The following is a 27,030-nucleotide window of genomic DNA, read 5'->3' as shown; positions in this document are numbered from 1 at the left end:
ATTAGACTATTGCCATGGCTGCTACATGATCCTACTCATGTAGGATTTGCCCATGCTTCTCTCTGCCACTCTAACTGTCCTCCCCACTTTTGATTGGTTGAATCCTATCAATAATTTAAGCTCAGCCATCACTTCCTCCATGAAGCCTTCCCTGACACAGCCAAGCTGAGTCAGGAGCCCACTTGGAGCATACTTCTATCATAGCACTATTATGCTTATGAATCTGTTTCTACTACTTGAATATAAGCAACTTGAAGGCCAGGATTGGGTCCCATTTATCACAATATTCCCAACACATGACATTGTGCTCACTTAGCATTTGCTCCATGAATGAATGAGTAAATGAATAAATACCCAACCTCAGTTCCCTTATCCCTGATGCACAATATCTGCTTTAATCAAAGTGGTCCATTTATTGAGTCATAGAAGCATTATCTATGGTTGGTTTCCTTCATGTCTCTCCTCTTACCTAAAATGCTCTTCTTTGCTTTATCAAGTTGTGTTCATCCTGCAAGACCCCGCTTAGTTTAAACTCAGTTTCAGACCAGGCCTTCCACATCTATTTCCATCTGCTCTAATATCCCATTTCTCTAAATTCTCACTCTGCTTGACAGTCTGAATCACACACTTGATTATAAGTGTTCTTGCATTGCTCACTAATCATTTGTGGGGTGTTGAGCCTAGCTTGCCAATTAGATTGTAATGCCATAAGAGAAGGGTCTATGTTGTATACTTCCTTATCCCCCCCCACCCTTTAACATATAGCATAATGAAAAGTACTGATTACAAAATTTTAAACCTTTCAACTTTGAAGGGCTAAGTCAGTCTCTGTATACAGTTACCAGAGGAGTGGGAAGACTCTTTTCCTAGAAATTATATAAGTGGGCTGATCATCCTTGAGACTTGTTCAAGAGCCCTCTACTGCTAAGTGGTTCAATCAGAAATGTGAGGGACATAGAAAGGCTTAACTAGAATCCTAGAGGCCTAGTTGATTAAACCTGTTTTTCCCCACCAAAATTTATGACAAGAGTGACTTTTTCTTAATAAAAGATTCATTCGACTTACTCTGTTGCACTTATTCTACGTGAAGACAGCATTGTTTGATGTTCCCGTTATTTGATATGTCCCCAAGAATCTCTGATCCCAGTATCTACTATCTATTCAGTCACTTATTCATTCAACATATATTTATTGAACATCTGAAGAGATAAGTCAGTCTAATGGCTTAGATTCTAGATGCTAGAGCAGGAATGCCTGGGTTCAAATCCTGGCTTTATCACTTTCTAGTTGTACGACTGCAAACAAAGTACTTACCATCTTTGTGCCATCTGTAAATGGGGATGATAAAAAGAGTACTTTCCCGATAGAATTGTTGTATTGAGTAATTAATATTATAAAGTACTGAGAACAGTGTTTGGCACACACTAAGTGCTATATAATTTTTTATAATTTTTAAAATTACAATTGTAATCATTACTGTATACCCAGTGCCTCTACTGCTACTTCTCCTTTCTTTCTTGCATTCAGTTTCTTCCATTCACTAAAATGTTCTGAGGGGGCATTTTCTCTAGAAGGCCCCACTCATAATCAGCATACATTACTGGGAACTTTGGTTATTCTATCAGATACACTACTTGACATCTTTGTTTTTTCATGGGATGAGAAACAAAACAGGGAAATTTTAATGTGGGACCATTAAGTAAAAATAGGAAGAGCATTAGACTAGGAATAGGGAAACCTAGGTTATAGTACTTGCCCTGCCATTTTTCTCTTGTCCTTTGTGTGATATTGAACAACTCTTTTTAACCGTTCTAATTTTCCATTGACTCATCTTCAAAATTAGTTGGTTGGCCTAAAACAGTAGTTTTCAAATGTTTATTATTTATTTTATATCAGTGGAAACTGTTCTTCACATAAGTATTAGGTAGGAGTTCAAAATATAAACATGTAGTTGCTCCTTTGGTTAAAAAGAAGATGAGGCGCTTCCTGAGGCACCTCTTAGTTAAGCACTGGGCCACAGGCATTGAGACCACAGAATTTAATCAGTGTTGTGTTGGTAAATTAGTTCTCCTAGAACCAGTGAGCCCTGATTAGTAATTTTCCTACCATGGCCAACTCTCAAGGGTTAAAATTTGCCATACTTTTCTGTGTGCAACCACTCTTTAGGAGCAAAACCAGTCCATTAGCCCAGGTCAGTCAGTTACAATAGCTACCTAGCAAAGAGCAAGTCTCTGAGGGTTATGCTAGAGATAAGTAAGGTTTCAGAGAAAAATAAGGGCAACAGATAAGAATAAAAAGAAATAGAATGAGACACTTTCTGGAGAAGGCAAGCTCAGGTAGGTATCATAAACACACCAAGGCATCATGAATTTCCAGGGTACTGGAGTGTGTTGGCAGTAGGGGAAGAAACATGGAAAGGGAAGAAGGAAAAGGAGTAGCAGACAAACTTGTTTCACAGTATCACCATTTTGCTTAGAAATGGCCTTTTTTAACCAGTGGAGGGAAATGGAATCAAGGGTATCCCACAAAAGATGCACCACTCACATGTTTTTCTACTTGAGTTTGGAATAATTTTTTATTTTCATTTGAATATATGTCTATATCTCAATAGAGAATTATATCTCAATAAAGCTGTTTTTTTAAGTCTGTACACCAATGTTCACAGCTATATTATTTATAATAGCCAAAAAGTGGAAATAACCCAAATATCCATCAGCTGAAGAATGGATAAACAAAAATTGGTATATCTATACAATAAAATATTATGCAGCCATAAATATGGAATGAACTACTGATACATGCTACTACATAGATGAAGCTACCTCAGAAACATTATGGTAAGTGAAAGAAGCTAGACACAAAAAGCTGCATACTGTGATCCTATTTATGTGCAATGTCCAGAACAGGCAGATCTGTAGAGACACAAAATTGGTTGATAAAAAGTTGATAAAAAATTATTCCAAACTCAAGTAGAAAAACATGTGAGTGTTGCATCTTTTGTGGGATACCCTTGATTCTATTTCCCTCCACTGGTTAAAAAAGGCCATGGTGTGTGGGTAGGAGGGAATTGGGAGTGGCTATTAATAAGTATGGGGTTTCTTTTGGGGGATGATGGAAATGTTCTGATTAAACAGTGGAGATAGTTACACAATATTGTGAGTATATTAGAAATCACTGTATTTACACTTTAAAATGGTGTATTTTTATGTTAACTTATCTCAATTAAAAATTGCCCACAAAAGGCTATACAGGAGTAAATCCTGATGAATGGTGGTCCTGGAAAAAAAAAAGACCACGTGGACAAGTTAGTCAAGAGGAGTTTTAAGGATAGAGTAGTCAAAATCATCCAAACAATTTCCCTTGTGCTGATTCCATTCTCACCAGGCGTCCTTTTTATTATAATTTGGCTTCTCATATACATTTCCTTTTGAAAGAAAATTTGCTGACCAGAGTTTTCCAGTCTTCTTGGCTGTTATATTTTTCCTGAAGAAAGAATAAATTGGATTGGGATTTTTGTTTGTTTTATAAACAATTTCTGGTCCTCCCTCTGAGGCAGATTGACTCTTCCTCCTCCTAATTTTAGTTCAGATGTGCAGGCTCATGACACTACACACAGAATTTGAGAGAATTTTATTACTCAAGGGACACACCCCCACGGAAAGCAGGGGGGCCAAAATGGTCAGGACTGTCTTGAGACAGAAGCAGAGGGAGTGCGTTGGGCCTTTATAGTCTTTAGGCAGGGGACTGGGGAAAAGCACTCCCTCATTAGCTGTAGGTTTGCAAGTTTTAAATTTCTCACCTGCGCCCAAGGAGGAGTCAGGCTGGAGAGTTGCGAGTTAGAAATTTCCCGCGAGGGTGAAGGCGCCAGGACTGTAAATTTGCTAGTTTTAAGTTTGCTACTGACAACATGGAAGAGGGAGCTGGGCTTTCTTATCAGCCTGTCCAGAAGTGGGGAGCAATCTATGAATACTTTAAGATTTTGGAACTTTAAACTTTCCAAGTTTGTTATTTTGATCATTCTCTGTCTATCAGGGCCAGTAGCAAAGAGCAGTATAGGTGAGAAAGAAGAAACTAGCTCAAATAGAAGAATTGGTAGAGTTCAGTGGCTGATTGAACTTACATGTGTGTTAAGGAACTACTGAGGCAAGATTTTAAGTCTTGAGAGGAGGAACACTAGTGCCATAGACCTTGTGAGGAAAATTGGGAGAGAACATTTTCTATACTGTTTAGTACACATTGTTTAGAATATGTTTGTGTAAGCAGTATCTTGCAAGTGTTTTTCTTGTAAATGTATTTTTTTCTTAACATTTTAATAACTATTACAGACGACTATATGACTGAGTTAGGAATAACAGATGCAACCAAAATCATATTTTTAAAAACAAATCTGGTAAAATTAACCAATTATTTAAAATAACCTGATTTTTATTCCTTTTACTCATCTGATTTATGTCTTCACCTGTTGGGTACAGTATTTTTTTTTTAATTGGTCCTTCTAGCCCTTACACACTGGGAGGACCCAGAATTCACGTTTCCATGTGCTCACATTTCATGTGTAGCCCTGATTTCGGGATTGCAACACGGGCTAGACAGTGGTCTGGCCGAGGAGATAGGCATCAGCCCAGACCCTCGCCCTGACCCGCGGAATGCGGCCCACAGCCCACCACCCGCAGGCAGAGCACCGCTGCCTTCGAGAATGTGTAAGGCCACGCACATGTCCGCGCCCGCCCTCCCTGGTCAGTTAGAAAAGAAACCCGGATGTTTGGGGGGCGGGGGAGAAGCTGGCGTCTACCCATGAGTCAGCGCGCGTAGTTATATACTTCTACCCTCTTCTGAGGTGCTTATTCCGCGCTGAGTCGCCCCAGGCTGTGGCTGTGGACGCCGCCTAATGTTTTCACGCTCCTCCCTTTCCTCCTCCTCTTTCTCCTCCTCCGAGTCCCAGTCAGGCCGACCTGCTCCGCTCGCGGTAAGTGTCCCCCGCCCCCGCCTGCGCCGCGCGGAAGCAGGCAGGGGCTCTCCCGCGAGGCTATGGCCACCGTACTCTGAGGGCAGCTGAGGTGGCCCGGCCGTGAGGACTGCAGGTCGAGGGTCTGGATGCTGGCGTGCGTTGCCAGGATGGCCCAGGGCGCGGGGGAGGGGACGGACTTGGCGGCGCGGTGGCGGGTGGGCCACCATCTTGCACCAGTCCGGCGGGGGGAGGCATCTCGGAAAGGTAGCTGCTTGGCGGCAGCGTTTGGCGGCCTGAGGGCCGGGGTCATTCGGTTGCCACTGCTGCCTCCTCACCTTCCGGGGCCTATGTGTCGGTCGGTCCCAGCCTGGTTTTGGCTTTTCTTTCTGGAGGCAACTCCCTTTGGTCTTTTGTATATATGATGCCGATGTTTGGCGAGACCCGCCCATCCCCACGGCTCTTCAGTCATGGGAATAGAGACCAGAGAGGGTTCCGAACTTTCTGGTCTCTTGGGCCCCTCCTTTCTGTCCTGATTCCCCCCCACCCAGGTTACTGGTCATTCAATGCTCACACCCTTGTTCTTGCCAAAGGGACTTCGCTCCTCCGTCATAGAAATCGTGCTCCATTCCGTTATTGTCTAGAGAAGAGCCCTGAGGAGAAACGTGGAGTTAGAGACACAGTTTTTTAACAGTGATCTTTGCAGGTTTTACTTAATGAGACGGAAAAAATTATCTCATTCTGAGGTTTTATCCTTCTCTAGACACGGAGGGAGTTCCTCTTAACTCATCCCAAGTTTTAATGCTTTTTTTAAAAAAGGAGAAATCAGAGCAGAAAATGTCAAGTGAACCAGCTTCTACAAGCACAGGAGGTCTACATCCAAGGAGTTCTCTTTGTTTGCAAAGATTTTTTAATCTGTGAACTTAAATTTTGCTTTTATTATTTTCAGGTTTGAACTGTGATTTTTAATGCCTTTTAGTGCCATTAAACATAAAATTAAAACCAAGAAGTAGAGTTTTAACTACAGAGGTCTGGTCTTAGCATTTGTGATGTGTCTTGCTTTGGGGGGTTACAGTGAAAACTCAAACTGTCTCCTTAAGCAGAAGCTTTACTAAGCCTATGAAGACACTGGGTTGCTTATAAAATTAAGGCTGTGTGCCCTTGATGTTTTAACATTTGTACAAGTCCCACTGCAGTTGTATCTTGCATTTGTATATTTCATGGCTATCACCTCTTTTGAGGTGGGCTGTGGGGTGTTGATAGAACTGTTTAGAAGGTGAGGAAACAACCTCAAGGAGGAGACTTTACCGAGGTCATGTGGCTAGGAGTGATAGAACCAATTCTCGAACCTAGGTCTTCTGACTCCTCACCCAGTGCTTAATTCACTATATTGTGATCCATTTTTTATGAGAGTGAGGTGGTCAAGGAGAATAAGCATGGAGACTCACCTAAAATATATAAGTAACACTTTTCAATTCTCTTTTCCTTTATATTTAAAATATTTAAGACTTCATATCAACACAACATTGTAAATCAACTATACTTCAGTAAAATATTTTTTAAAGACTTCATATCTTTTCAATTTTTTTAGTATTTAAATAATATTGTTATTATTTCCAAGCATGTTGAAAAGTTGAAAAAAGTTCTACGTTGAAGGGATCCAAATTTCAGCTTCTTCTCTTCAACCCCTTTTCCCCAGTTAAGTTTTCTAGTCCAATCTGATTTTTTCAGCCCAGGGTTTTACTTCTCAGCATCAGCTTTCTTAGTGGAAGAGGAGAGTAAGGGGAAAGGATATATAATTCTGTACCTCCTCTTCTATCCAATTTGTTTTCTTTATTCAAGAGGACATTTAGATCCATACCGAAATTTTTCTGTCGTTCTTGTTATACCAGTTGGACAGGGGCAATACCTAAATGAATAGCAATTTTTGTGAATAGAAAGTAACCCATAGTTTTAGTGACAGATAGGGTATTGGAAATTTATATTGAAAATGTATTTTATTTCAAAAGTGACTTTTCAAAGATCAGAAATATTTGACGTATTCACTAATTAAATACGTAGCCCTGAATATTTTTTCTTCTTGCTTCAGAGAAGGACTTAAAATATATATGATTTTCAGTCAAGTTGTTTTAAATAATGACCCCAGAAGACTTGTTTTACTCAGTAATTTGTATCAAACATGTGTCTAGACTTTTGAAATTCATTCATTGCAAAGCAGTTTTCTTTTAAGGAGTGTTTTAAATAATAGTATATCAGGAAAAGTAGTCATCCCTATGTACCATCTGGGTCCAATGGACAATTTTTATTTCATCTTTTATAAGTCATTTTAGAAATAATTTACATAAGAATAAAGAAATAGTGAAACCAGTTTTATTAGGTATTTAATAAGTGTTTAGACATGGTGTACGTCTTTGTATATACTTAGAAGAACAAAAAGTACATTCCAGAAGCTGATAAAAGAATCCACTTGCGCGGGCCTCTCACTGTTTTTTTTGGTTGTTTTTTTTTTTGCGCGGGCCTCTTACTGTTGTGGCCTCTCCCGTTGCGGAGCACAGGCTCCGGACACGCAGGCCCAGCGGCCATGGCTCACGGGCCCAGCCGCTCCGTGGCATGTGGGATCTTCCCGGACCAGGCACGGACCGGGCACGAACCTGTGTCCCCTGCATCAGCAGGCGGACTCTCAACCACTGCGCCACCAGGGAAGCCCTCCACTTGTCTTTTGTTAAGACAGATATTAAAGACATTTGCAAAAATGTAAATCATTGTCATTCTTCTCCTTAAATTTTTTGTTTTTGAAATTGGTTATTTTAATTAAAAAATATTTATATGGACATGTAATGGGATTATTATTACTTTAAGTAAATTAATATATATTAAATTTTTTCTCAGTTTCAATTTCTAATATGGTAAGTATCAATAGATATAATCCACATAAACAGAAGGCTCATTGGGGTTCTCAATAAGTTTTAAGAATGAAGAGTGGACCTGAGCCCAAAAAAGTTTGAGAACTGCTGATCTGGTGTTCTTTATTTGTGACAGTATTTAACAGTTCTATACATGAACTAGAATTTTGTTTCTTTTTAGTGCTTATATTCATCAACTTGTATGATTTTCGGTAAAGAAGGAAAAGTTGAGCAAAATAATGCGAAGTGTTGTACAGTAATTTTTCATGTGCTTCATTTAACCTTCCAGTAGTGCTGCAAGGAAGGTATTACTGTTTTCATTTTACAGATAGAAAAACTAAGTTCAAAGAGGCCAGTTAAATATCCTATAGGTTTGGCAACCAGAAAGTGGTAGACTTCAAATTCCCACTCAGTCATTCAGACCCTATGTCCAGTATTCCCATAATTGTGCTCCATATTTTTACTTGATATTTTCCCAGTGGATCAGTTTTACTTCTCTAAAATGTGAATTAATTAAGAATATATACTCCCTGAAGTTACTTTAGGAATTAATGATTATAGAATATCTTATGAAAGGGACTTCCCTGGTGGCACAGTGGGTAAGACTCTGTGCTCCCAATGCAGGGGGCCTGGTTCGACCCCTGGTCAGGAAACTAGATCCCACCTGCATGCTGCAACTAAGAGTTCACGTGCTGCAACTAAAGAGCCCACCTGCCGCAACTAAGAGATGGTGCAACCAAATAAAAAATAATTTTTTTAAAGAATAGCTTAGGAAACTTATTAAAACATTTATTATATAGTTCGTCTTTGAAAGGCCAATTATGCATTTGTCTTTTCTCCAGGTTATATCTTTTACATATCAATTACAATAAAAACATCTTATAGATAAAAATCTTTACCCTGAATATGATCTAAAAATTACTTTGCAGAAAGTAAATTTTATTAGAGGGGTGGTCCATCCCAAGAGCTAATTTTAAAATGTTTTAAAATATAGACAATCTTTGCAAAGTATTATGCTAATGAATTTTAAACCTTAGCGTCAACTAGCTATTTTCTACATATAGATGAAGTATGAAAGTCAACAGACAAAAGTTGAGAACTTAAATTAGGGGGGAAATAGTAGAGTTATTAAAAATCTGCCCAAAATGTACCTGGACTTCGTGTGTTCAGGCTTTCAAAAAAATAAATCATTTCCACAATATAAAAGCTTCTTGGACAAAGAAAAGATGATGAGTCTATATTTTCCTTCTAAATTATATGTGATTTATTCCCAAAACCTGGTTTGAGAGTTTGAATTGTTTAGGTGCCAGTGAAATTGTCTAAGAAACCAAGGTATAATCCAGTGTTTCTTGGATTTGAGTACGGTACCAATTAATTCCTATTATAAGGAAAACATTTTCACAGACACCCTCTTTTTTTTGTTTTTTTTTTGTTTTTTTTTTTTTTGCGGTACGCGGGCCTCTCACCGCTGTGGCCTCTCCCATCGCGGAGCACAGGCTCCGGACGCGCAGGCTCAGCGGCCATGGCTCACAGGCGCAGCCGCTCCGCGGCATGTGGGATCTTCCCGGACCGGGGCACGAACCCGCGTCCCCTGCATTGGCAGGCGGACTCTCAACCACTGCGCCACCAGGGAAGCCCAGACACCCTCTTACTTAAAATGTTTAAATATTATTCGAGTTCTTGTACAGTCATAAAACAAAATAATCAAAACTGCAAAATCAATGCCATTCGAATCAACTTTAATACATTGAATAATGTATTTTGGTGAAACAAAGTCACTGACTACTTTTTTGAGTTTTTCATATCCATGATTCATATCTGTCTAAACAGTAGCAAGATTTTTCTGTTTAAACGTTTTCAATACCTTCATTTCTCTAGCTAACCATAAATACTGTCATTTTCCTTGCATTTAGTATAAATGCATCATTTAGATATTCCATCCCTCTGTTCTTTTATTATTAGCCAGCAGCAGTAAAAGTGATAGTACTTGATGACAATGCAGTAGTAAATACAGACAAAAAAATGAGTACTGGTATGATCCAACAGTTCCTCTTCTGAGTATTTATCCAGAGGAAACAAAAACACTAACTCAAAAAGATATCTGCACTCCCATGTTCATTGCAGCATTATTGTAATATAATGTTATAATATTATTGTAATAGCCAAGACATGGGAGAACCTAAGTGTCCATCTTTGGATGAACAAATAAAGAAAATGTGGAATACTATTCAGCCATAAAAAAGAAGGAAATCCTGCCATTTGCGACAACATGGATGGACCTTTAGGGCATTATGCTAAGCCAGACAAAGAAAGACAAATAACATATAATCTCACTGGTATGTGGAATCTTTAAACACACACACACACACACACACACACACACCTCATAGATACAGAGAACAGATTGGTGGTTGGGGGAGGGGGGACAAAATTGGGTGAACGTGGTCAGAAGGTACAAGCTTCCAGTTGTAAGTCCTGGGGATGTAATACAGTGTGGTGACTACAGTTAATAAGACTATTGTATATTTGAAGGTTGCTAAGAGAGTAGAGCTTAAAAGTTCTCATCACAAGAAAAAAAATTGTAACTATACGTGGTGATGGATGTTAACTAGACTTACTGTGGTGATAATTTTGCATATGCACATATATCAAATCATTGTGTTGTACACCTGAAACTAATATAATGTATGTCAGTTATATCTCAGTTTTTAAAAATGTGAGTACTGAAATTATGTAACTGAGCTTCGTTTTAAGGTAGTCATTCAGATGATCTTTGGAGTATGCTTATGTTAATATTTTAGATAGCAAAACAATGTATTGTTTTAGAGCTTTCTTGTACCATCTGGAATATAAGTATTTTCCCAGAGGTCTGTTAGTTTCAAAAATGTTGGGGTAATTTGTTGGAAAGTGTATTATTAATCTTGAATTGAATGTAAGTACCAGAAACTTAACTCAAAGTAGTTTGACCAGAAATGAACAATTATTCCCTCTCTTAACTGAAAAGTTCTAGTAGGTACTTTGCCTCCAAGCATGGCTTAGGTGTTTAAATGGTAGCAAAAGAACTTGAATGTCTCCCTGTCCTACCCTCTTTTTCTCTACTCCATAATCTTATGGTTTTGCTATTCTCTTTGTTGGCGTCTTTCTTAGGTAGTCTTTCTCCACATAGGGACTTCCAGCACCACCAGGCTTATATCCTACCAGCTTATTATATGCTTAACAGCTTTATTGAGCTATAATTCACATAACATACAATTCACCCATTCAATGTACAATTCAGTGATTTTAGTACATTCACAGTGTTGTGCACCCATCACCACAATCAATTTTAAAACATTTTCGGACTTCCCTGGTGGTGCAGTGGCTAAGAATCTGCCTGCCAATGCAGGGGACACAGGTTCGAGCCCTGGTCCGGGAAGATCCCACATGCCACGGAGCAGCTAAGCCTGTGCACCACAGCTACTGAGCCTGTGCTCTAGAGCCCATGAGCCACAACTACTGAAAGCCCAAGCGCCTAGAGCCCGAGCTCTGCAGCAAGAGAAGCCACCGCAGTGAGAAGCCTGCACACCACAACAAAGAGTAGCCCCCACTCACCGCAACTAGAGAAAGCCCATGTGCAGCCATAAATAAATAAATAAATTTATTTTTTTAAAAAAAACAAAAAAACATTTTTTTTAATCACCCCATAAAGAAACCCCATACCCATTAGAAGTCACTCCTTATTTTCCCCCCAACCCTCCCAGCCCTAAGCAGCCACTACTCTATTTTCTGCCTTTATGGATATGCCATTTCTGGACATTTCCTATAAATGAAATCATCCAATATGTGGTCTTTTTGACTGGTTTCTTTCATTTAGTATAATGTTCTCAAGGTCGGTCTATCCATCCATTTGGTAGTATATATCAGTACTTCATTCCTTTCTATGACAATATTATTCCATTGTATAGATATATCACATTTTGTTTCTCCATTAATCAGGCATTTGGGTTGTTTACTTTTTTTTTTTTTTTTTTTGCGGTACGCGGGCCTCTCACTGCTGTGGCCTCTCCCGTTGAAGAGCACAGGCTCCGGACGCGCAGGCTCAGCAGCCATGGCTCACGGCCCCAGCCGCTCCACGGCATGTGGGATCTTCCCAGACCGGGGCACGAACCCGTGTCCCCTGCATCGGCAGGCGGACTCTCAACCACTGCGCCACCAGGGAAGCCCTGGGTTGTTTACTTTTTGCTATTATCAATAATACTTCTATGAACTTTCATCTACAAGTTTTTGTGTACACATACGTGTTCAATTCTCTCTTGCTAGGAGTGGAATTGCTGGGTCATATGGTAACTTTAAGTTTGCGAGGAATTGCCAAAGTGTTTTCCACAGTGTCTGCACCATTTTATACTCCTACCAGCAGTGTATGTGGGTTCCAATTTCTCCGTATCCTTGCCAGCACTTGTTATTGTTTGTCTTTTTGGTTATAACCATCCTAGTGGGTGTGAAATTGTATATTACTTTTTAAAATATTTTATTTTGTGGTAAAATACACATAACATACAATTTACTATTGTAACTATTTTAATCCACTAATGTTTTTTTTAATTTTTGTAGAATTAACTCTTAAAAGATAGTTGAATTTTAGATGTATAAAAGCTGAAACAAAATATATGTATGTAAATTATAATTATTTATACATGCAGTCTCCAAAAACTGAATGGGTTGTGCTGGAGGAGGTCTTTCATTAGTCAGTTACTTGGAATTAGTCAGTTACTTGTCAGTAGCTGAGGTGGAGAGTTCTTTTCCGCTTATTTTGGTGCCAACTCTGAGTTGCAGAACCTAGAGACCCTTTGGAGTTGCCCTTACAGGGATTCTAAGCTACTTCTTGCATATTTTGCTAGATATTCCATTTCTCTAACAGATGATTTAATGTCCCATGGAATTCCTTGCCTTGCCACCAAAACTGTTAGTTTTGGGGGGGCTCAACTACCTTATTGGATAGCACAGCTTTAGACTGAAGTTATGGATCTAATGGCATCTGAGAGTGTTTATGAATGTACCAACTGAGGCTCCTTGGTGGCTGCTATCAGCTTCAAAAGGTACTGCTGTAGTCATGGGCAGTGGATATGACTTGTTTATATAGACTACTCGTACATTTAGTACCAATTTAGGGTATTTGTACCAATAGATATTGTATATGATCATTTAATAAAAGGATTCTATATGAGTCTCAAATGCTGTACAGTTGTGACTTAAAAAATGTTCTATATTCTTCGTAGCAGTAGGTCCTTAATGCTGAGCAAGAATTGTTGTGTATTTATCTACTTGACATATGCATTACCTTAATTCTCGTTTAGGGACAAGCAATAACTATTCAGATAATTAAGTTCAGAGGTTTTAATTAGCCAAACCTCAGAAATAGGGGAATTTACTTAAGTACAGAATTCACTAGATTCTTGTAATAGTAATTCAAACATTTATACCAGTAAGTTCTTCTGGAGTTAAAGTCGTTTTTTTCCTTTGACCTAATTCAGTCTAAATGATTTGGAATTGGAAAAAGCAAGAAAGCTTGCTTTTGCTACTCTGAGGATTATGACAAATGTGGAAACTCGGTTAACTCTATTTATCTTAATACTTTAGAGTATTGATGTTTAAGTTTTAACTTTTTAAAATAGCTGAAATAGTTTTTTAAGCATGTTTATCTTGTATGTAAAAAAATGTGTATGTGCATGAGAATTCAGAACAGAAATTCCTGTTTTAAAGAAAGCAATTTAAATGTTTTTTTGAAAATGTTTAATGTAACAGCTTTTTAAAAAGCCCAAAGAAACGTAGACATTAGATTGTAAACTTCTGAAGGCAAGGACTATGATTTATTCATCTTAATTTTTTCCCTAGAACTGAGCACATTACATTGAGTACAGAGGCAATGAGTAATTATTTTTAATGAGTTAATCTATGATAAAGTGTATCCAACTAATTTTCTGTTCCTTTCAGTTAGCGTTGATAAGAAACAAAACCTAAAAATTTCTTTGAATGTGTTTTTTTATAATATTAATTTATTTCTGAAATGTAAAGAGCAACAGTTAAAGGTCAATGTTACTTAGCATTTCAAAATTCAGATTTACTAAGGCATGTATTACAGGGTGATTACTCATTTACAGAAGGGTGTCTTTCAAAAATTATTTGTAGTTTAATAGTTTCAGATTTCTTCAAATAATAAATGCTTATTACATTCAGCATTTTATTTACAAAATTTGCATTCATTCAGGAATGAACCAATTATGGAAAGTGAGTAGCATGTGTATATCAAACTCAAAAGGTAAACTTTTTGTAGAGAAAAATATTTAATGTGTGTACATTTAATTTAATAAATCCACCCTAATAGTAAGTATCTTTATTTTATAGGGCAGAAAACTAAGAGCTACCTTGCTACCTTGTCTGGAGTCACATGGTGAGTTTCTGGAGATTGAAATTAGACCCAAGATTTCTGAATCCCAAGTATCATGTTTCAGTATATTTGGTGTTACTTAAAGTGACTCATAAAATTGATTGATGTCATGTGTTAATGCATAGGTGACTCTGCAACTTGATGGACAACGACAACCCTTTTCAACCAAAAAGTAAGTATTGCTGCTGCAAGTGATACTAGTGTACTTGGGTCTTGTACTGATAACCTTACTTCATGAGGAAAGGTGAGAGAGACAGAGGTGGGCACGTTAAAAAAAACACACAAAAACACTTAAATTTATTAAAGTAATACCATAGTATAAAAGAAATACATACAATAAAAATGTCAGTAAAGTAGAAATGAAGTGTTTCTTCCTCATTTCCAGAGATAACTACTATTATTGGGTTGGTATACATAATCACAGACTTTTTTCTATGCATAGACAAAAAATAAATTATTTCTAAATAAGATCATACTATATATGCTATTATGTGCCCTTACAATTTTTTACTCAACCATCTATCTTGAATATATTGACAGTGTCGGTACCCAGTTAAAAAGAATGAGGAAGACCTATGTATCAACATGGCATTAAGACCATGGTATTAACGTAGATATAAATTTCTTTATTATCAGTATACATGGGTCTCTCATTTTTTTTAATTTGGCATTGCCTGACTTTGCCTAGTTCCTTAGCCCTTAGATTACCATATGTTAAGTGCATACTGCCTATCCAGTAGACTACTGTGTGTAAAAGGAAATGTAAAGGAAGAAGAAAATATGTTCTTTACTCTCAAGGAGCTTACTTTGGAGTTAGACATGCACAGTTAAGACACATTAAGAAATAGCAGTTTGAGATTATATATAGTATATTCTGAGTTGCCTGGCATAGGCTGTCAGTGTAGTAAAAGGTGGAAGAAAAACAGGGTCTAATAGTTTATCGAGGAGTTACAATTGAACCAAGAGTTGGGAAGGAGTAGGGAATTAATATTTTGTTGAGTATTGCTTGAAGTTAGATACTTATATAGCTTTTCCCTAAATCTACATTACCACTTCTATTAGGTAGATATTACACCCATATTTTAGGTGAGGAAACAGATTCAAGTAATTTCTCCAGAGTTACATTAGAAATGGTGCAATGAAGATTTGAGCTATTCAATTTGATGTCAAGTCCATGCTCTTTCTACTATACTTGAATAATATGGACAGTATAAGGTAAGGAGGAAGGGTATTTTAGATGGAAAAAACAGTACAAATGAGGGCTCTGAGGGACACAATATGCAAATGCTAAACTATGAATTACACTCTTAATTATTTCACTTAGAGCATTCTGTATATATTTTTTTAAGTAAGGTTTAGAAAAGAGATAGGTTCTTAAAATTGGTTACATTTGGGAGGGTGGAAGATTTTTTTATTTTCTTTTATGGTAGGTGAACTACTAAGCATTAAACAACACTATGCTAAGAAACTATTTGTATAGAAGGGGAAACTACATTTTAAAAATTTGTTAGAAAATAGCACCAATTTATTAACGTGTTTCTTTTGTATGCCATCCCCAAATCATTATATTCACATAGTACCTTTTAATTTTGAGTCAAAAGTAGAAATGACATTGTTTTAATCTAGTAAAATTACCTTTAGAAATTATTTAATTTAAAAGATAAATTTTAGATATCATTGTCTAATAAAAAAAGAATATCATTGTCTAAGCCAGAACTCTAGAGCTATTATTTTGTTTTGTTTTTTCAAAGTTGTTACCCCTTCCACATCTTACTCCATATATCTAGTGCCACTTATATCCATCTTCATTGCTATTATTTTAATTTGGGTGCATTTTTAAAAATAATACATAGTTTAAAAAAGACAATCAGAAATTTATAGGTTGCATACCCACAGATTCTTGAAAAGTAAGAGCAAGCAAGAGAGAGGTGTGCGTGTGTTTTGGGCCTACGTACTCCCTATTTTTTCAAGGCATCCACTTTGAATAGTTTAGCTGTTTTTCTAATAATTAGTTTCATATTTCTAAATTTTTGAAATATGTACTGTCTCTTGAATCATCAGTTTTTGCCATTATCTAATGATTTTTCCATTAAGAAATAGGAGGATTTTAGTTTTCGTACACTTAACCACCACCCCCAAGCACCTCCCAATGTAGTTATATCTCAATTTTTGGTTAAATCATATTTGATGTTTTTATTGTGATGACTATAACAAATATTGTTTGCTGATGAGCATAGTATTGATACGATGGTAATAATATATTATGGATACATTTCCTTTTTCTTTTTTTTTTTATATCCAGCAATTTAAATTTTTTGGTTTTTAAAATTTGCTAAATTTTATTAAAATTTATAGCCAAGTCTTCTCACACCCTTCTGTAGCCTCTTAAGTTGATTTTCTATATGGTAAAACTTGTCAGGTAATCTAACAATTTGATTGTTAATCTGTGTGTGTGTGTGTGTGTGTGTGTGTGTGTGTGTGTGTTTGGTCTCCTAGAGACATTCCTCCTGGGAGTAATGGTCGTCTCTACTCTGGCTGGTTGCTCTCTAGACCTGTTGAACGGCTATTGTCCTGGGACTTCCCTTTGTCTTTGTATTGTGTTGAATGTCATGTTTTCTGCATTCTGTCTTCCTCCTTAAGTCTCATATTTTGATGGGGGTCTTCCTAAAATAGAAAGGGTGAATGGGAGGTAAATTTTGTGTGATGTTGCTGGTCTTTATTCTTTTTTCTTTTTAAAGGTTGCGTTTTTATTTATTTTATTCATTATTTATTTTTGGCTGTGTTGGGTCTTCGTTGCTGTGCATGGGCTTTCTCTAGTTACGGCGAGCGGGGGCTATGCTTCATTGCAGTGCACTGGCTTCTCACTGTGGTGGCTTCTCTTATTGCGGAGCACAGGCTCTAGGCACACTGGCTTCAGTAGTTGTGGCACGCAGTCTCAGTAGTTGTGGTGCACGGGCTTATTTGCTCCGTGGCATGTGGGATCTTCCCGGACCAGGGCTCAAGCCTGTGTCCCTTGCATTGGCAGGCGGATTCTTAACCACTGCACCGCCAGGGAAGTCCCATGGATCTTTATTCTTGATGAAAGAATGTGTAACTTCATGCTTGATGAAAATCTTGGCTGGGTATAGAATTCTAAATTGAAAATGATTTTTACTAAGACTTTTGAAATCATTATTCCAACTTTCTTCTCTCTCTCTCTCTCTCTCTCAGACTTTAGGATATTCTCTTTATTTCCAGCATTCTGAAATTTCATGATTTGTCCATCTACTGTAGGTTTTTTTCTTGATCATTGTGCTAGGTGCTGGTGGATCCTTTCCATCTAGAGATTTATGTCCTTTAGAACTGGGAATTTTTCTTGTATTTTTCCTTTGATTATATCCCCTTTTTTCTCTGTTCTTTTCTGGGCCGTTATTACGTGAGTTGTACCTTCGAAATTGATTTTATAACAAACTTGTCTTCTCTATTTAGTATATGTATACTTTTTGACTTTTAGTTCCACTTACGGGCTGTTTACTCAATTTTGGCATTTTATTTTTCTTTACTGAATTTTGGCTATTTTATTTTTAATCTTTTTGCTTTGAGAATATTACTTTTTATAACATTCTTATCTTATCTCTTTAAAAATGCTAATTACAGTCTCTACTTTTCTCTTGTTCTCTGTATTATCTGTGTTTTCTTTAATATCTTTTGGTCCATTTTATTACTTTGGTCTTTCACATTGGAGATTTTAGTCATATTTCTGGGGCTTATTGGGTGTCTATCCATATTTAAGAATGAGGCACTAAAATGCTTCCTGGTAGCTCTGTGTGATTGGTCAGCACTTGTAGGCTGGTGGTATCCACAGTATGTTCTTTACTTAGTTTCTTCAGGTGAGAAATGCGTAATCTGCTCTGGGATGGAATAAACCTCACTTAATTATCCTATTTTCGTTCCAGCATTTCATCCCTGCCTTGTCCTGTGCCTGGTATCCCTGAATCTGGTTCAGTTTTTCTAGCATATCTCCCACCTGTTGCTTCTTATTCTCAGTTTATCTCCCTTTTGTTAATACAGAAGTTTGTGGGGGGTTTTCAGATAATAGGTACAATCCTTTCATGGATATAATCATATTCTAGTCATAAAACTGAAACTCACTTTGATTGGATTTGATTGTTCCTAACATTTATTAGCCACTGTAAATAACTACTGTCATCCATTATCTATCTAGCTAGATTAATTTTACTAGTTTAGATATTAGAGGTTGAGTTCCAAGTTTCATACTGCTGTTACCATTTACTGACAAATATCAGTTCAGTAATTGCTATCAGAATATTAAAGTACATCTTAAATATCATACTATGTATTGCAAAAAAAGTATTTAAAAAATAAAATTTGATTCTCTCTTTTTGAAAAATTAGATAATTCCAAAATGGCAGAACTGTTCATGGAATGTGAAGAAGAAGATCTGGAACCATGGCAGAAGAAAGTAGAAGGAATTGAGGATGAAGATGATGATGAGCTGATCTTTGTTGGAGAGATACAAAGTTCAAAACCAGCCATTTCAAGTAAGCATTCACTTTCAGTGAAGCAAAGTTTTATAAGATGTTGCTTCTAATGGAATACCTGGGGCTGTCTTATATGTCCTTGTTACTCTATAAGGAGGTGGAGGTGAGAGAGAGAGAGCATAGAGGTCAATAAGAATTTGTGAGAATCAGAGGGAGAATGTGGTTGGGGACTTGAATAAGGAGATGTGAGAGGTAAAAATATCATATGAGAGAAAAGGAAAATGTTAACTAAATTACCTAAAGGTTAAGATTACCTAACAACATTGTAGGCCTTTTGAGATTAGAAATCATAATTTTATTGGAGCCAAGTAGCCTATTTACTTGTTTATTTGTTAATTTTTCTTTTTTTCCCTTAAGCCCAAATGTACCCGGAAAAGGAAGTGTTGGAATGCTTTGCTTAAAATATCAGACTACTAAATAAGTTTGTGTTAGTCTCTGATGGAGTTTCTTACACCCAGGCAAGTGCCTCATCAGAGTCATCTTGATTCATGGCTACAAAAATTAAAAGGTGCTGGTCTGTGTACCAACATGGCCATTAGCTTCTGGCCACACCCATCTTTCAGCAACTCCTGATTACTGTATATTCATGAAGAATATACAGTGGCCTGAACTTCAGCTGCTATATTGGGATGATGCAGGCAGTCAGCACACTTAATCCTTAATCCACACTTTCTAGGAGAATATGTCCAGTACCTTTGTGGATTTCTGGTAGAGTAATTAGACTTGACATTGTTATAATGTTAAAGTGAAGATATTAATGATGTCCAATCAGAAATGTGTAAAATGCAGAGGAACAACATACTGAGTTTCAGTGGAGAATGAGGAAACAGATTCTTTCTCATTATACTTACTTTTGTTAAGCTAGGAGAATTTACCAAAGAATGTAGCCAGCATACCAGTGTTTTCTTACTTACTATGGCAGTGCATAATAGTGTAGTTTAGAGAAAAGTTTGTAACTTTCTGAAAGCCTAGTTCTTACTTCTCTTGACTCTGAACTTAGAATAGCACTTCTATTCAGTTTTATAAAAGGTAGAATAATTTAATTTAGTTTAATTCTCGGTATCACTTCCTGTGGCAAATTGAGAGATGCTAAGTGGAGTGCAACTTCAAAGAAGTAGGCATGTTGGCATATTTGCTTCCGATAGAGGAACAGAATATTCTCTTAATGTTCCCTAGTCACTGTGATTATTTTTATACTGAAATATTGCCATATTTCAATATTATTCAAATCATCTTATTGAAAGCATGACAGTTCACATTGGATTTATATCAGTTATAGATGACTAGTACTCAACTAGAATAATGTGTATTAGTATTTTTTTTAATATCCGTTTTTTAAAATTAATTTATTTATTTTTGACTGCATTGGGTCTTCATTGCTGCGTGTGGGCTTTCTCTAGTTGCAGCAAGCAGGGGCTACTCTTCATTGCGGTGTACAGGCTTCTCATTGCAGTGGCTTCTCTTGTTGTGCAGCACGGGCTCTAGGTGTGCGGGCTTCAGTAGTTGTGGCACACAGACTCAGTAGTTGTGGCTCATGGGCTCTAGAGTGCAGGTTCCATAGTTGTGGTGCACGGGCTTAGTTGCTCCGCGGCATGTGGGATCTTCCGGGACCAGGGCTCGAACCCTTATCCCCTGCATTGGCAGGCGGATTCTTAACCACTGCACCACCAAGAAAGTCCTGTATTAGTTTTAAGTGATTCTGTCAGAAAGAAAATTGACCCCAGTGAAATTTCTTTTCTAAATAACTCAGAATTTAAATGATTTTATTGATGTTTTATGTGTGAGCCATAAAATATTTTAGCATATGGAACATGAGCTAAATATTTAAAAAGAACCACTGTAAGAGGGGGGATAAAAACTTGTGTTTGATACACTGCAGTCACCAAAAAGTACTATAGGAATAGCTCTTTACTGGTTTGGGTAAATACTTACCTTGAATTTCTGAACAAAAACAATACCAGGTTGTTTGAGCAGATTTTTCTCCTAGAAGACTTCTGTAGTGCTTAGTCAGAAACCCTACTTTTGTGTGACCTTTATAGAATTATTTTATGAGATCTGGTTCTTTTCTACTAGGAGGGGAAAAAGGAAATTTTTTGATGTCTTATGGGATTTTTTGGTCTGCTTTGTATCTTCTCCTGATTAGCAGTTTTCTAAATTTTCATTTGATTTCTCAATAACCTAGAAGTTATGGGTTCACATGGGTATACGAGTGAACAATATTAAACTGATACAGAAAGAAGGTCATGTCAGGCTCAAATTGACTTTTGGTGTAGTAGGTAGATATGAGATACTTTTGTAAACTCTAGATTCAATTTAGTCTGCAGTCTCTGATGGTATCCCTTTCAGAAGTCAAGAGTAACGGTACAGATAATCCATCAGCTTGCCCATAATGAAGCTTCCAGGCTTTTAGGGGTGTGAATGTGGCATGGAGATTGGGGAAGGGCTTGATTTCCAGTCACAATAACCCAGGTCTATATACAACCCTGTCACCATTAAGAGAAAAAAATATACTTCAACTATTGGTTATATATGGATATATTTTTGGAAAGTTTTTTCTATTATCTTAATATATATTTCATTCAAATAAAAATTTTTTAAATAAATATAATTTTTACAGATATTTTGAACAGAGGTACTCCCAGCTCATCTTCAAAGGAATTAAAGACAGTCAGTCAAGGTATAGTATTATTGTATTATTTTAATTTTAAAGTGAAATATTTTGACAAAATTGGTTGTGTAGAGAAATATTCAATATTTTTGTAATTTTAAAATACAGGTGTTACTGATGTTTTCAAGCCTACAAGTGAATTCTACAAACACCCGACATCAGATCCAGTGGCTGCCTTGCCTAGACTTCATCCTGAATCTAAATCTTCACATAGCTCTGATACTGTTCAGAGCATGTCTAAACCTGTAAGTGTTTCTAAAACTACAGAATTAGATCAGGGACACAGTGGATATTATAATACCCAGTCAGAATTGTGGACTATCATAGTTAGTCACCATCCCAGTAGAAACATAATCACTATCAGAAAATGTCACCATCTTCAAAGTGAGAGAGTGACATAGACATATATACACTACCAAACGTAAAATAGATAGCTAGTGGGAAGCAGCCACATAGCACAGGGAGATCAGCTCGGTGCTTTGTGACCACCTAGAGGGGTGGGATAGGGAGGGTGGGAGGGAGGGAGATGGAAGAGGGAAGAGATATGGGGACATATGTATATGTATAACTGATTCACTTTGTTATAAAGCAGAAACTGCCACACCATTGTAAAGCAATTATACTCTAATAAAGATGTTAAAAAAAAAGGAGCAAGGGAAAGTGGAAGGGCTATTACAAACAAGGAGTCTGTGATTGGGAGAATGGGATTAACACATATATACCATTTTTTTAACATCTTTATTAGAGTATAAAAAAAGAAAATGTCACCATCTTTATGATGGCTCAGCCAATACCCAAAATAATAGCTGCAGGAACTAACTATCCAACCTGTCAATAAATCAGGTAATATGCTTAAATTAAATAGGTGTAATATTGAAAACTATGCTATCGAAAGGTGAGTAAAAAAGTATAATCAGTAATGAAAATTGCATAATGGCAAAATTCTTAAGACAGTAAACTGAACCAGGCATTCTTTTTTTTTTTTTTTTTTTTTTTTTTTTTTTTTTTGCGGTACACGGGCCTCTCACTGTTGTGGCCTTTCCCGTTGTGGGGTACAGGCTCTGGACGCGCAGGCTCAGCGGCCATGGCTCACGGGCCTAGCCGCTCCGCGGCACGTGGGATCTTCCCGGACCGGGGCATGAACCCGTGTCCCCTGCATCGGCAAGCGGATTCTCAACCACTGCGCCACCAGGGAAGCCCTTAAACCAGGCATTCTTAATTGGGAAGATTTTTCCAAGGTCATTATTGCTGTTTATTTTGAAAACATACTTTCATAGTTTAGTTTTTAAAACTTTTAACAGAAATAATATATAATGGTAATATTTAACATTTGTTAGTCTGTCAACATGGGTAAGTCTTAGTTCTAGATGCTATATATAAATTAATCTCTTTTAATTCTTATGACTTTCTTATGAGGTAAGCGCAGTTATTTCCCCCATTTTATAGTTGAGGAAACTGAGGCTCAGAGAGTCTAAATGATTCACTCAAGGCCACACAGCTGGTAATGATGGATCTGGGATTTCAATCCAGGTTAGCCCAGAGTTTTTAAAATATGCACATACACACATCATACATACATTTAAGTATGTGCTTTTAAAAATAGAAGCATTGCCTTGGAGCAGTGGTGTATTTCACAGACCATTGGGGTTCCCTGAGACTCTCAGTAGTCTGTGAGGTCAAAACCATTGTCATACTAACAGTAAGACATTTGCCCTTTTCACTCTGTTAACATTTGCACTAGTGGTACAAAGGCAATGGAGGGTGAAACTGCTGGTGCCTTAATATGAGTCAAGGCAGTGCCACCCAACCCTACTAGTAGTTTTTGTATCGGTGGCCACCAAGCACTCACAGTAGAAAAATTTCACTTTCACTTAAGAATATTCTTGAGGAAATAATAAATTGTTTCTAATTTTATTAACTTTCAACCCTTGAATACACTTCTTTTTAAATATTCTGTGTGACGAAATGGGTAGTATGCATCATAAAGCATTTCTCTATCTGCAGTATAGAGTTTTTCTTGAGGAAAAGCACTTGTGAGATTGAATTGCAAGCTGAACTAGCTGTTTTTTTAAAAATAGAATGCCATTCTTACTTGAAAGGATGACTGATAAAGCACCATGGAGTAATTATTTATTGCTGCTTAACAATAGTACCACAAACTTAGAAGCTTAAAGCAATATATACTTACTATTTCATGGTTTCTATGAGTCTGGAGTCAGGGTATGGCTTAACTGGGTCCTCTGCTGGGCCAGGCTGCAATCAAGGTGTCAGGCAGAGCTGCAGTATCAGTTAATACTGCTCCCAAGCTCACCTTGTTGTTGGCAGTATCCAGTTCTTTGTGGGTTGTCAGACTGAAGGTGTCAGTTCTTGTTGCTGTCAGCTGGAGACCGTCCTCAGTTCCTTGCTGTGTAGGCCTTCCTAACATGACTTGCTTGCTTCCTCAAAGCCAGCAAAGGGAAAGATGGCCTATGTAACATAATCATGTACATCCCGTCACTTTTGCCATATTCTCTTGGTTAGAAGCAATCACAAGTCCCGCCCACACTCAAGGGGAGATTATACAAGTCTTAATATCAGGAGGAAGTTATGGGGGCCACCTTTAGAGTCTATCTGCCACACACAGTTTTTCAGTACTCAGAAATATACAAAGCATGCCTATCATGGAAGAAAACTGATACTATTCTTGCCAATGATAAAATTTGAGCTTTCAAGCAAAAAATTCAATTTTGGAAAACCTATATCTGTATTCCGAGATTATTATCAATCATAGCCCTGGACTAATGGTCCAAGAAACCTGGATTGAAAATGAGACTTGAATGCTGATTCTGTCTTTGTTCCTAAGTAGAGCATTTTCACAACCTCTGTGGGCCTCACTTTCTTCATTTCTAAAATGACAACCTTTACCCAGACTGCTGGCTCTCAAACTTGGATTCTCTAAGTATCCACAGGCTGTTCTTAATGTTTTTATAAACTTAATAGGTGCACCTGATAATTGCAGGCTACAAGAAATGCAAAAATTATTTGATTTTAGCTGGAATCAGATTAACTCAGTGGTTTCCTCATACTGTAATAAGCTGTCTGGCATTTAGGAAAAACAAACCAGGGAATTCCCTGGCAGTCCAGTGGTTAGGACTCGGCGCTTTCACTGCAGTGGGCCTGGGTTCAATCCCTGGTCGGGGAACTAAGATCCCACAAGCCATGTGGTGAGGCCAAAAAAAAGGGGGGAAAAAAGGAAAAACAATAAAGGAAACATCATTATTTAAATACAGATAGATGAAAATCATTTCTATGTTGGACCCAGGGAAGAAGAATAATAAGGAGGAGGGATATCTTTCGTGTTAGAAAAGTTAGAAACTAGAGCTCATCCAAACTCAGAATTTTTTGTTTCTGTGGGCATGGTTGTTTCATCAAAGTTACTCAATCAGGTTCCCAATCCTAGAGAGTTTTTTAAAAATAGAGATTTTTGTCAGTTGGTCTTGGGTGAGACCTGGGCATAATAGATTAAAACAGAAAAATCTCCAGGTGATTCTGTTATGCAGCCACAGTTGAGGATGACATATATTCTCAAATGAATTGAGAATCCTATGTTAGGGAATTTTCTCTGAAATTCTTAAACTTTTTCATTCTCTTTAACCTCAATAACTCTTTTCAGCAGGCAGGGACATAATTATTATTATCCATTTTAAAGTAAGTCTGATATAGCTTAAGGCACAGGCTTCGTAATAAGGCCGACCTTTGTTCTAATTCCAGCTTCATCATCAGTAACAAGCTGGGTTGTACTGGGAACCTTACTTAACCATACTTAACTTTAGCTTACCTGTTTATAAAATGGGAGATCGTATTAGGTCTTCATTAGTACTGCTGTGACAACTTCTTAACAGAATACATGTAGTACAGATCTTCTTTGACTTCTTTGATGGGGTTACATCCTGATAAACACATCGTAAGTTGAAAATATCCTGAGTTAAAAATGCATTTTGGGGCTTCCCTGGTGGCGCAGTGGTTGAGAGTCCGCCTGCCGATGCAGGGGACGTGGGTTCGTGCCCCGGTCCGGGAAGATCCCACATGCCGCAGAGCGGCTGGGCCCGTGAGCCACGGCTGTTGAGCCTGCGCATCTGGAGCCTGTGCTCCGCAACCGGAGAGGCCACAACAGTGAGAGGCCCACATACCGCAAAAAAAAAAAAAAAAAAATGCATTTAATACACTTAACCTACCAAGCATCATAACTTAGCCTAGCCTATGTTAAACATGCTCAGAACACTTACATTAGCCTGTAGTTGGGCAAAATCATCTAATACAAAGCCTATGTTATAATAACATGTTGAATATCTCATGTAATTTATTGAATACTGTACTGAAAGTGAAAAACAGAATGGTTGTAAGTATATTGATTGCTTACCCTCGTGATCACGTGGCTGACTGGGAGCTGTGGCTTGCTGCCACTGCCCAGTATCAAACCACATATCACTAGCCTGAGAAAAGATCAAAATTCGAAGTATGGTTTCTGCCGAATGCGTATCGCTTTCACAACATCGTAATATGGAAAATCGTAAGTTGAACCATCGAAAGTCTGGGACCATGTGTACTGTGAAAGAGGCAAGTACATTTTAAACAGACAATAATTGGTGGCTACTATTTCAGTTGCAAAGGAATAACTTGAATCTCATAAGTGACTTACCCAAGGTTCCATAGTTAAATAAATGGACAAGTCTTCCGAATCCTAGTCTATCACCTTTTGTACCTTACCATTGTATTTGGTATCTTTCTGAACTACTTTATGAGATATTAAAAAATCCCAATTGGAGAATTATTTTAACAAGTTATTTGTTTAATAATATATCTGCTTTCTGAAACGGTGGTACTTAATTGACCAGAGTTATCACCTAGGAAAGGATTTAAAGTAAAGTGTTAAGTTTGTTTGGAGGAACTTCTGTTAAAGAACTATTTTGGGAATTGCTAGTAAATATTTTACATTGTTTTTAAAATATTTATTTATTTATTTTTTTTTTTGGCTGTACGCGGGCCTCTCACTGCTGCGGCCTCTCCCATTGCGGAGCACAGGCTCCGGACGCGCAGTCCCAGCGGCCATGGCTCACGGGCCCGGCCGCTCCGCGGCACGCGGGATCCTCCCGGACCAGGGCACGAACCCGTGTCCCCTGCATCGGCAGGCGGACTCCCAACCACTGCGCCACCAGGGAAGCCCTATATTTTACATTTTTAAGTGCAAATATTTGGAGAAAATATTTACCTTGTAGTTAGATTGTGCGTGGTTACAATTAAGTCATATAGCTATTATTGATTTTATGTAATACATGGTAAAGCTCAAATGCAGAAATCTGCCTGTTATGCCTCAAATTCTAGGAATAGAATGGTTTGTGTCACTTCAATATCTGTCTCCATAACAAGTCTCTGTCAACAGAAAACTTAGTAGCAAAGTAAAATTCTTAATACATGATTGTCTCTCTCAACTTGTAAGCACAAAACACACAAGCAGGATCCTTATATTCCCATGATAAAGGTAATATGTATGGGGTTTGGTGCAGAGCGGG

The 27,030-nt window shown here is 37.6% G+C and overlaps 1 protein-coding gene across 1 annotated transcript in view; it reads left to right on the top strand.

Annotated features, from left to right (window-relative positions):
- Positions 1-4,833: 4,833 nt before the first annotated feature.
- ZNF280C (zinc finger protein 280C) overlaps positions 4,834-27,030 on the top strand; it is a 54,978-nt gene continuing 32,781 nt past the window's right edge. Inside the window, exons 1-6 of the mRNA XM_012537002.3 lie at positions 4,834-4,966; positions 14,230-14,275; positions 14,398-14,444; positions 18,667-18,813; positions 21,431-21,490; positions 21,590-21,726. Coding sequence (XP_012392456.2) covers positions 14,414-14,444; positions 18,667-18,813; positions 21,431-21,490; positions 21,590-21,726 — 375 coding nt within the window. The 5' untranslated portion in view covers positions 4,834-4,966; positions 14,230-14,275; positions 14,398-14,413. The remainder of the gene's footprint in view (positions 4,967-14,229; positions 14,276-14,397; positions 14,445-18,666; positions 18,814-21,430; positions 21,491-21,589; positions 21,727-27,030) is intronic.

Source organism: Orcinus orca, chromosome X (assembly GCF_937001465.1).
Source record: "Orcinus orca chromosome X, mOrcOrc1.1, whole genome shotgun sequence".
NCBI classification, from domain to species: Eukaryota; Metazoa; Chordata; class Mammalia; order Artiodactyla; family Delphinidae; genus Orcinus; species Orcinus orca.
The sequence above is the reverse complement of the archived record's forward strand: the minus strand, read 5'-3'. Positions and strand labels throughout refer to the sequence as shown.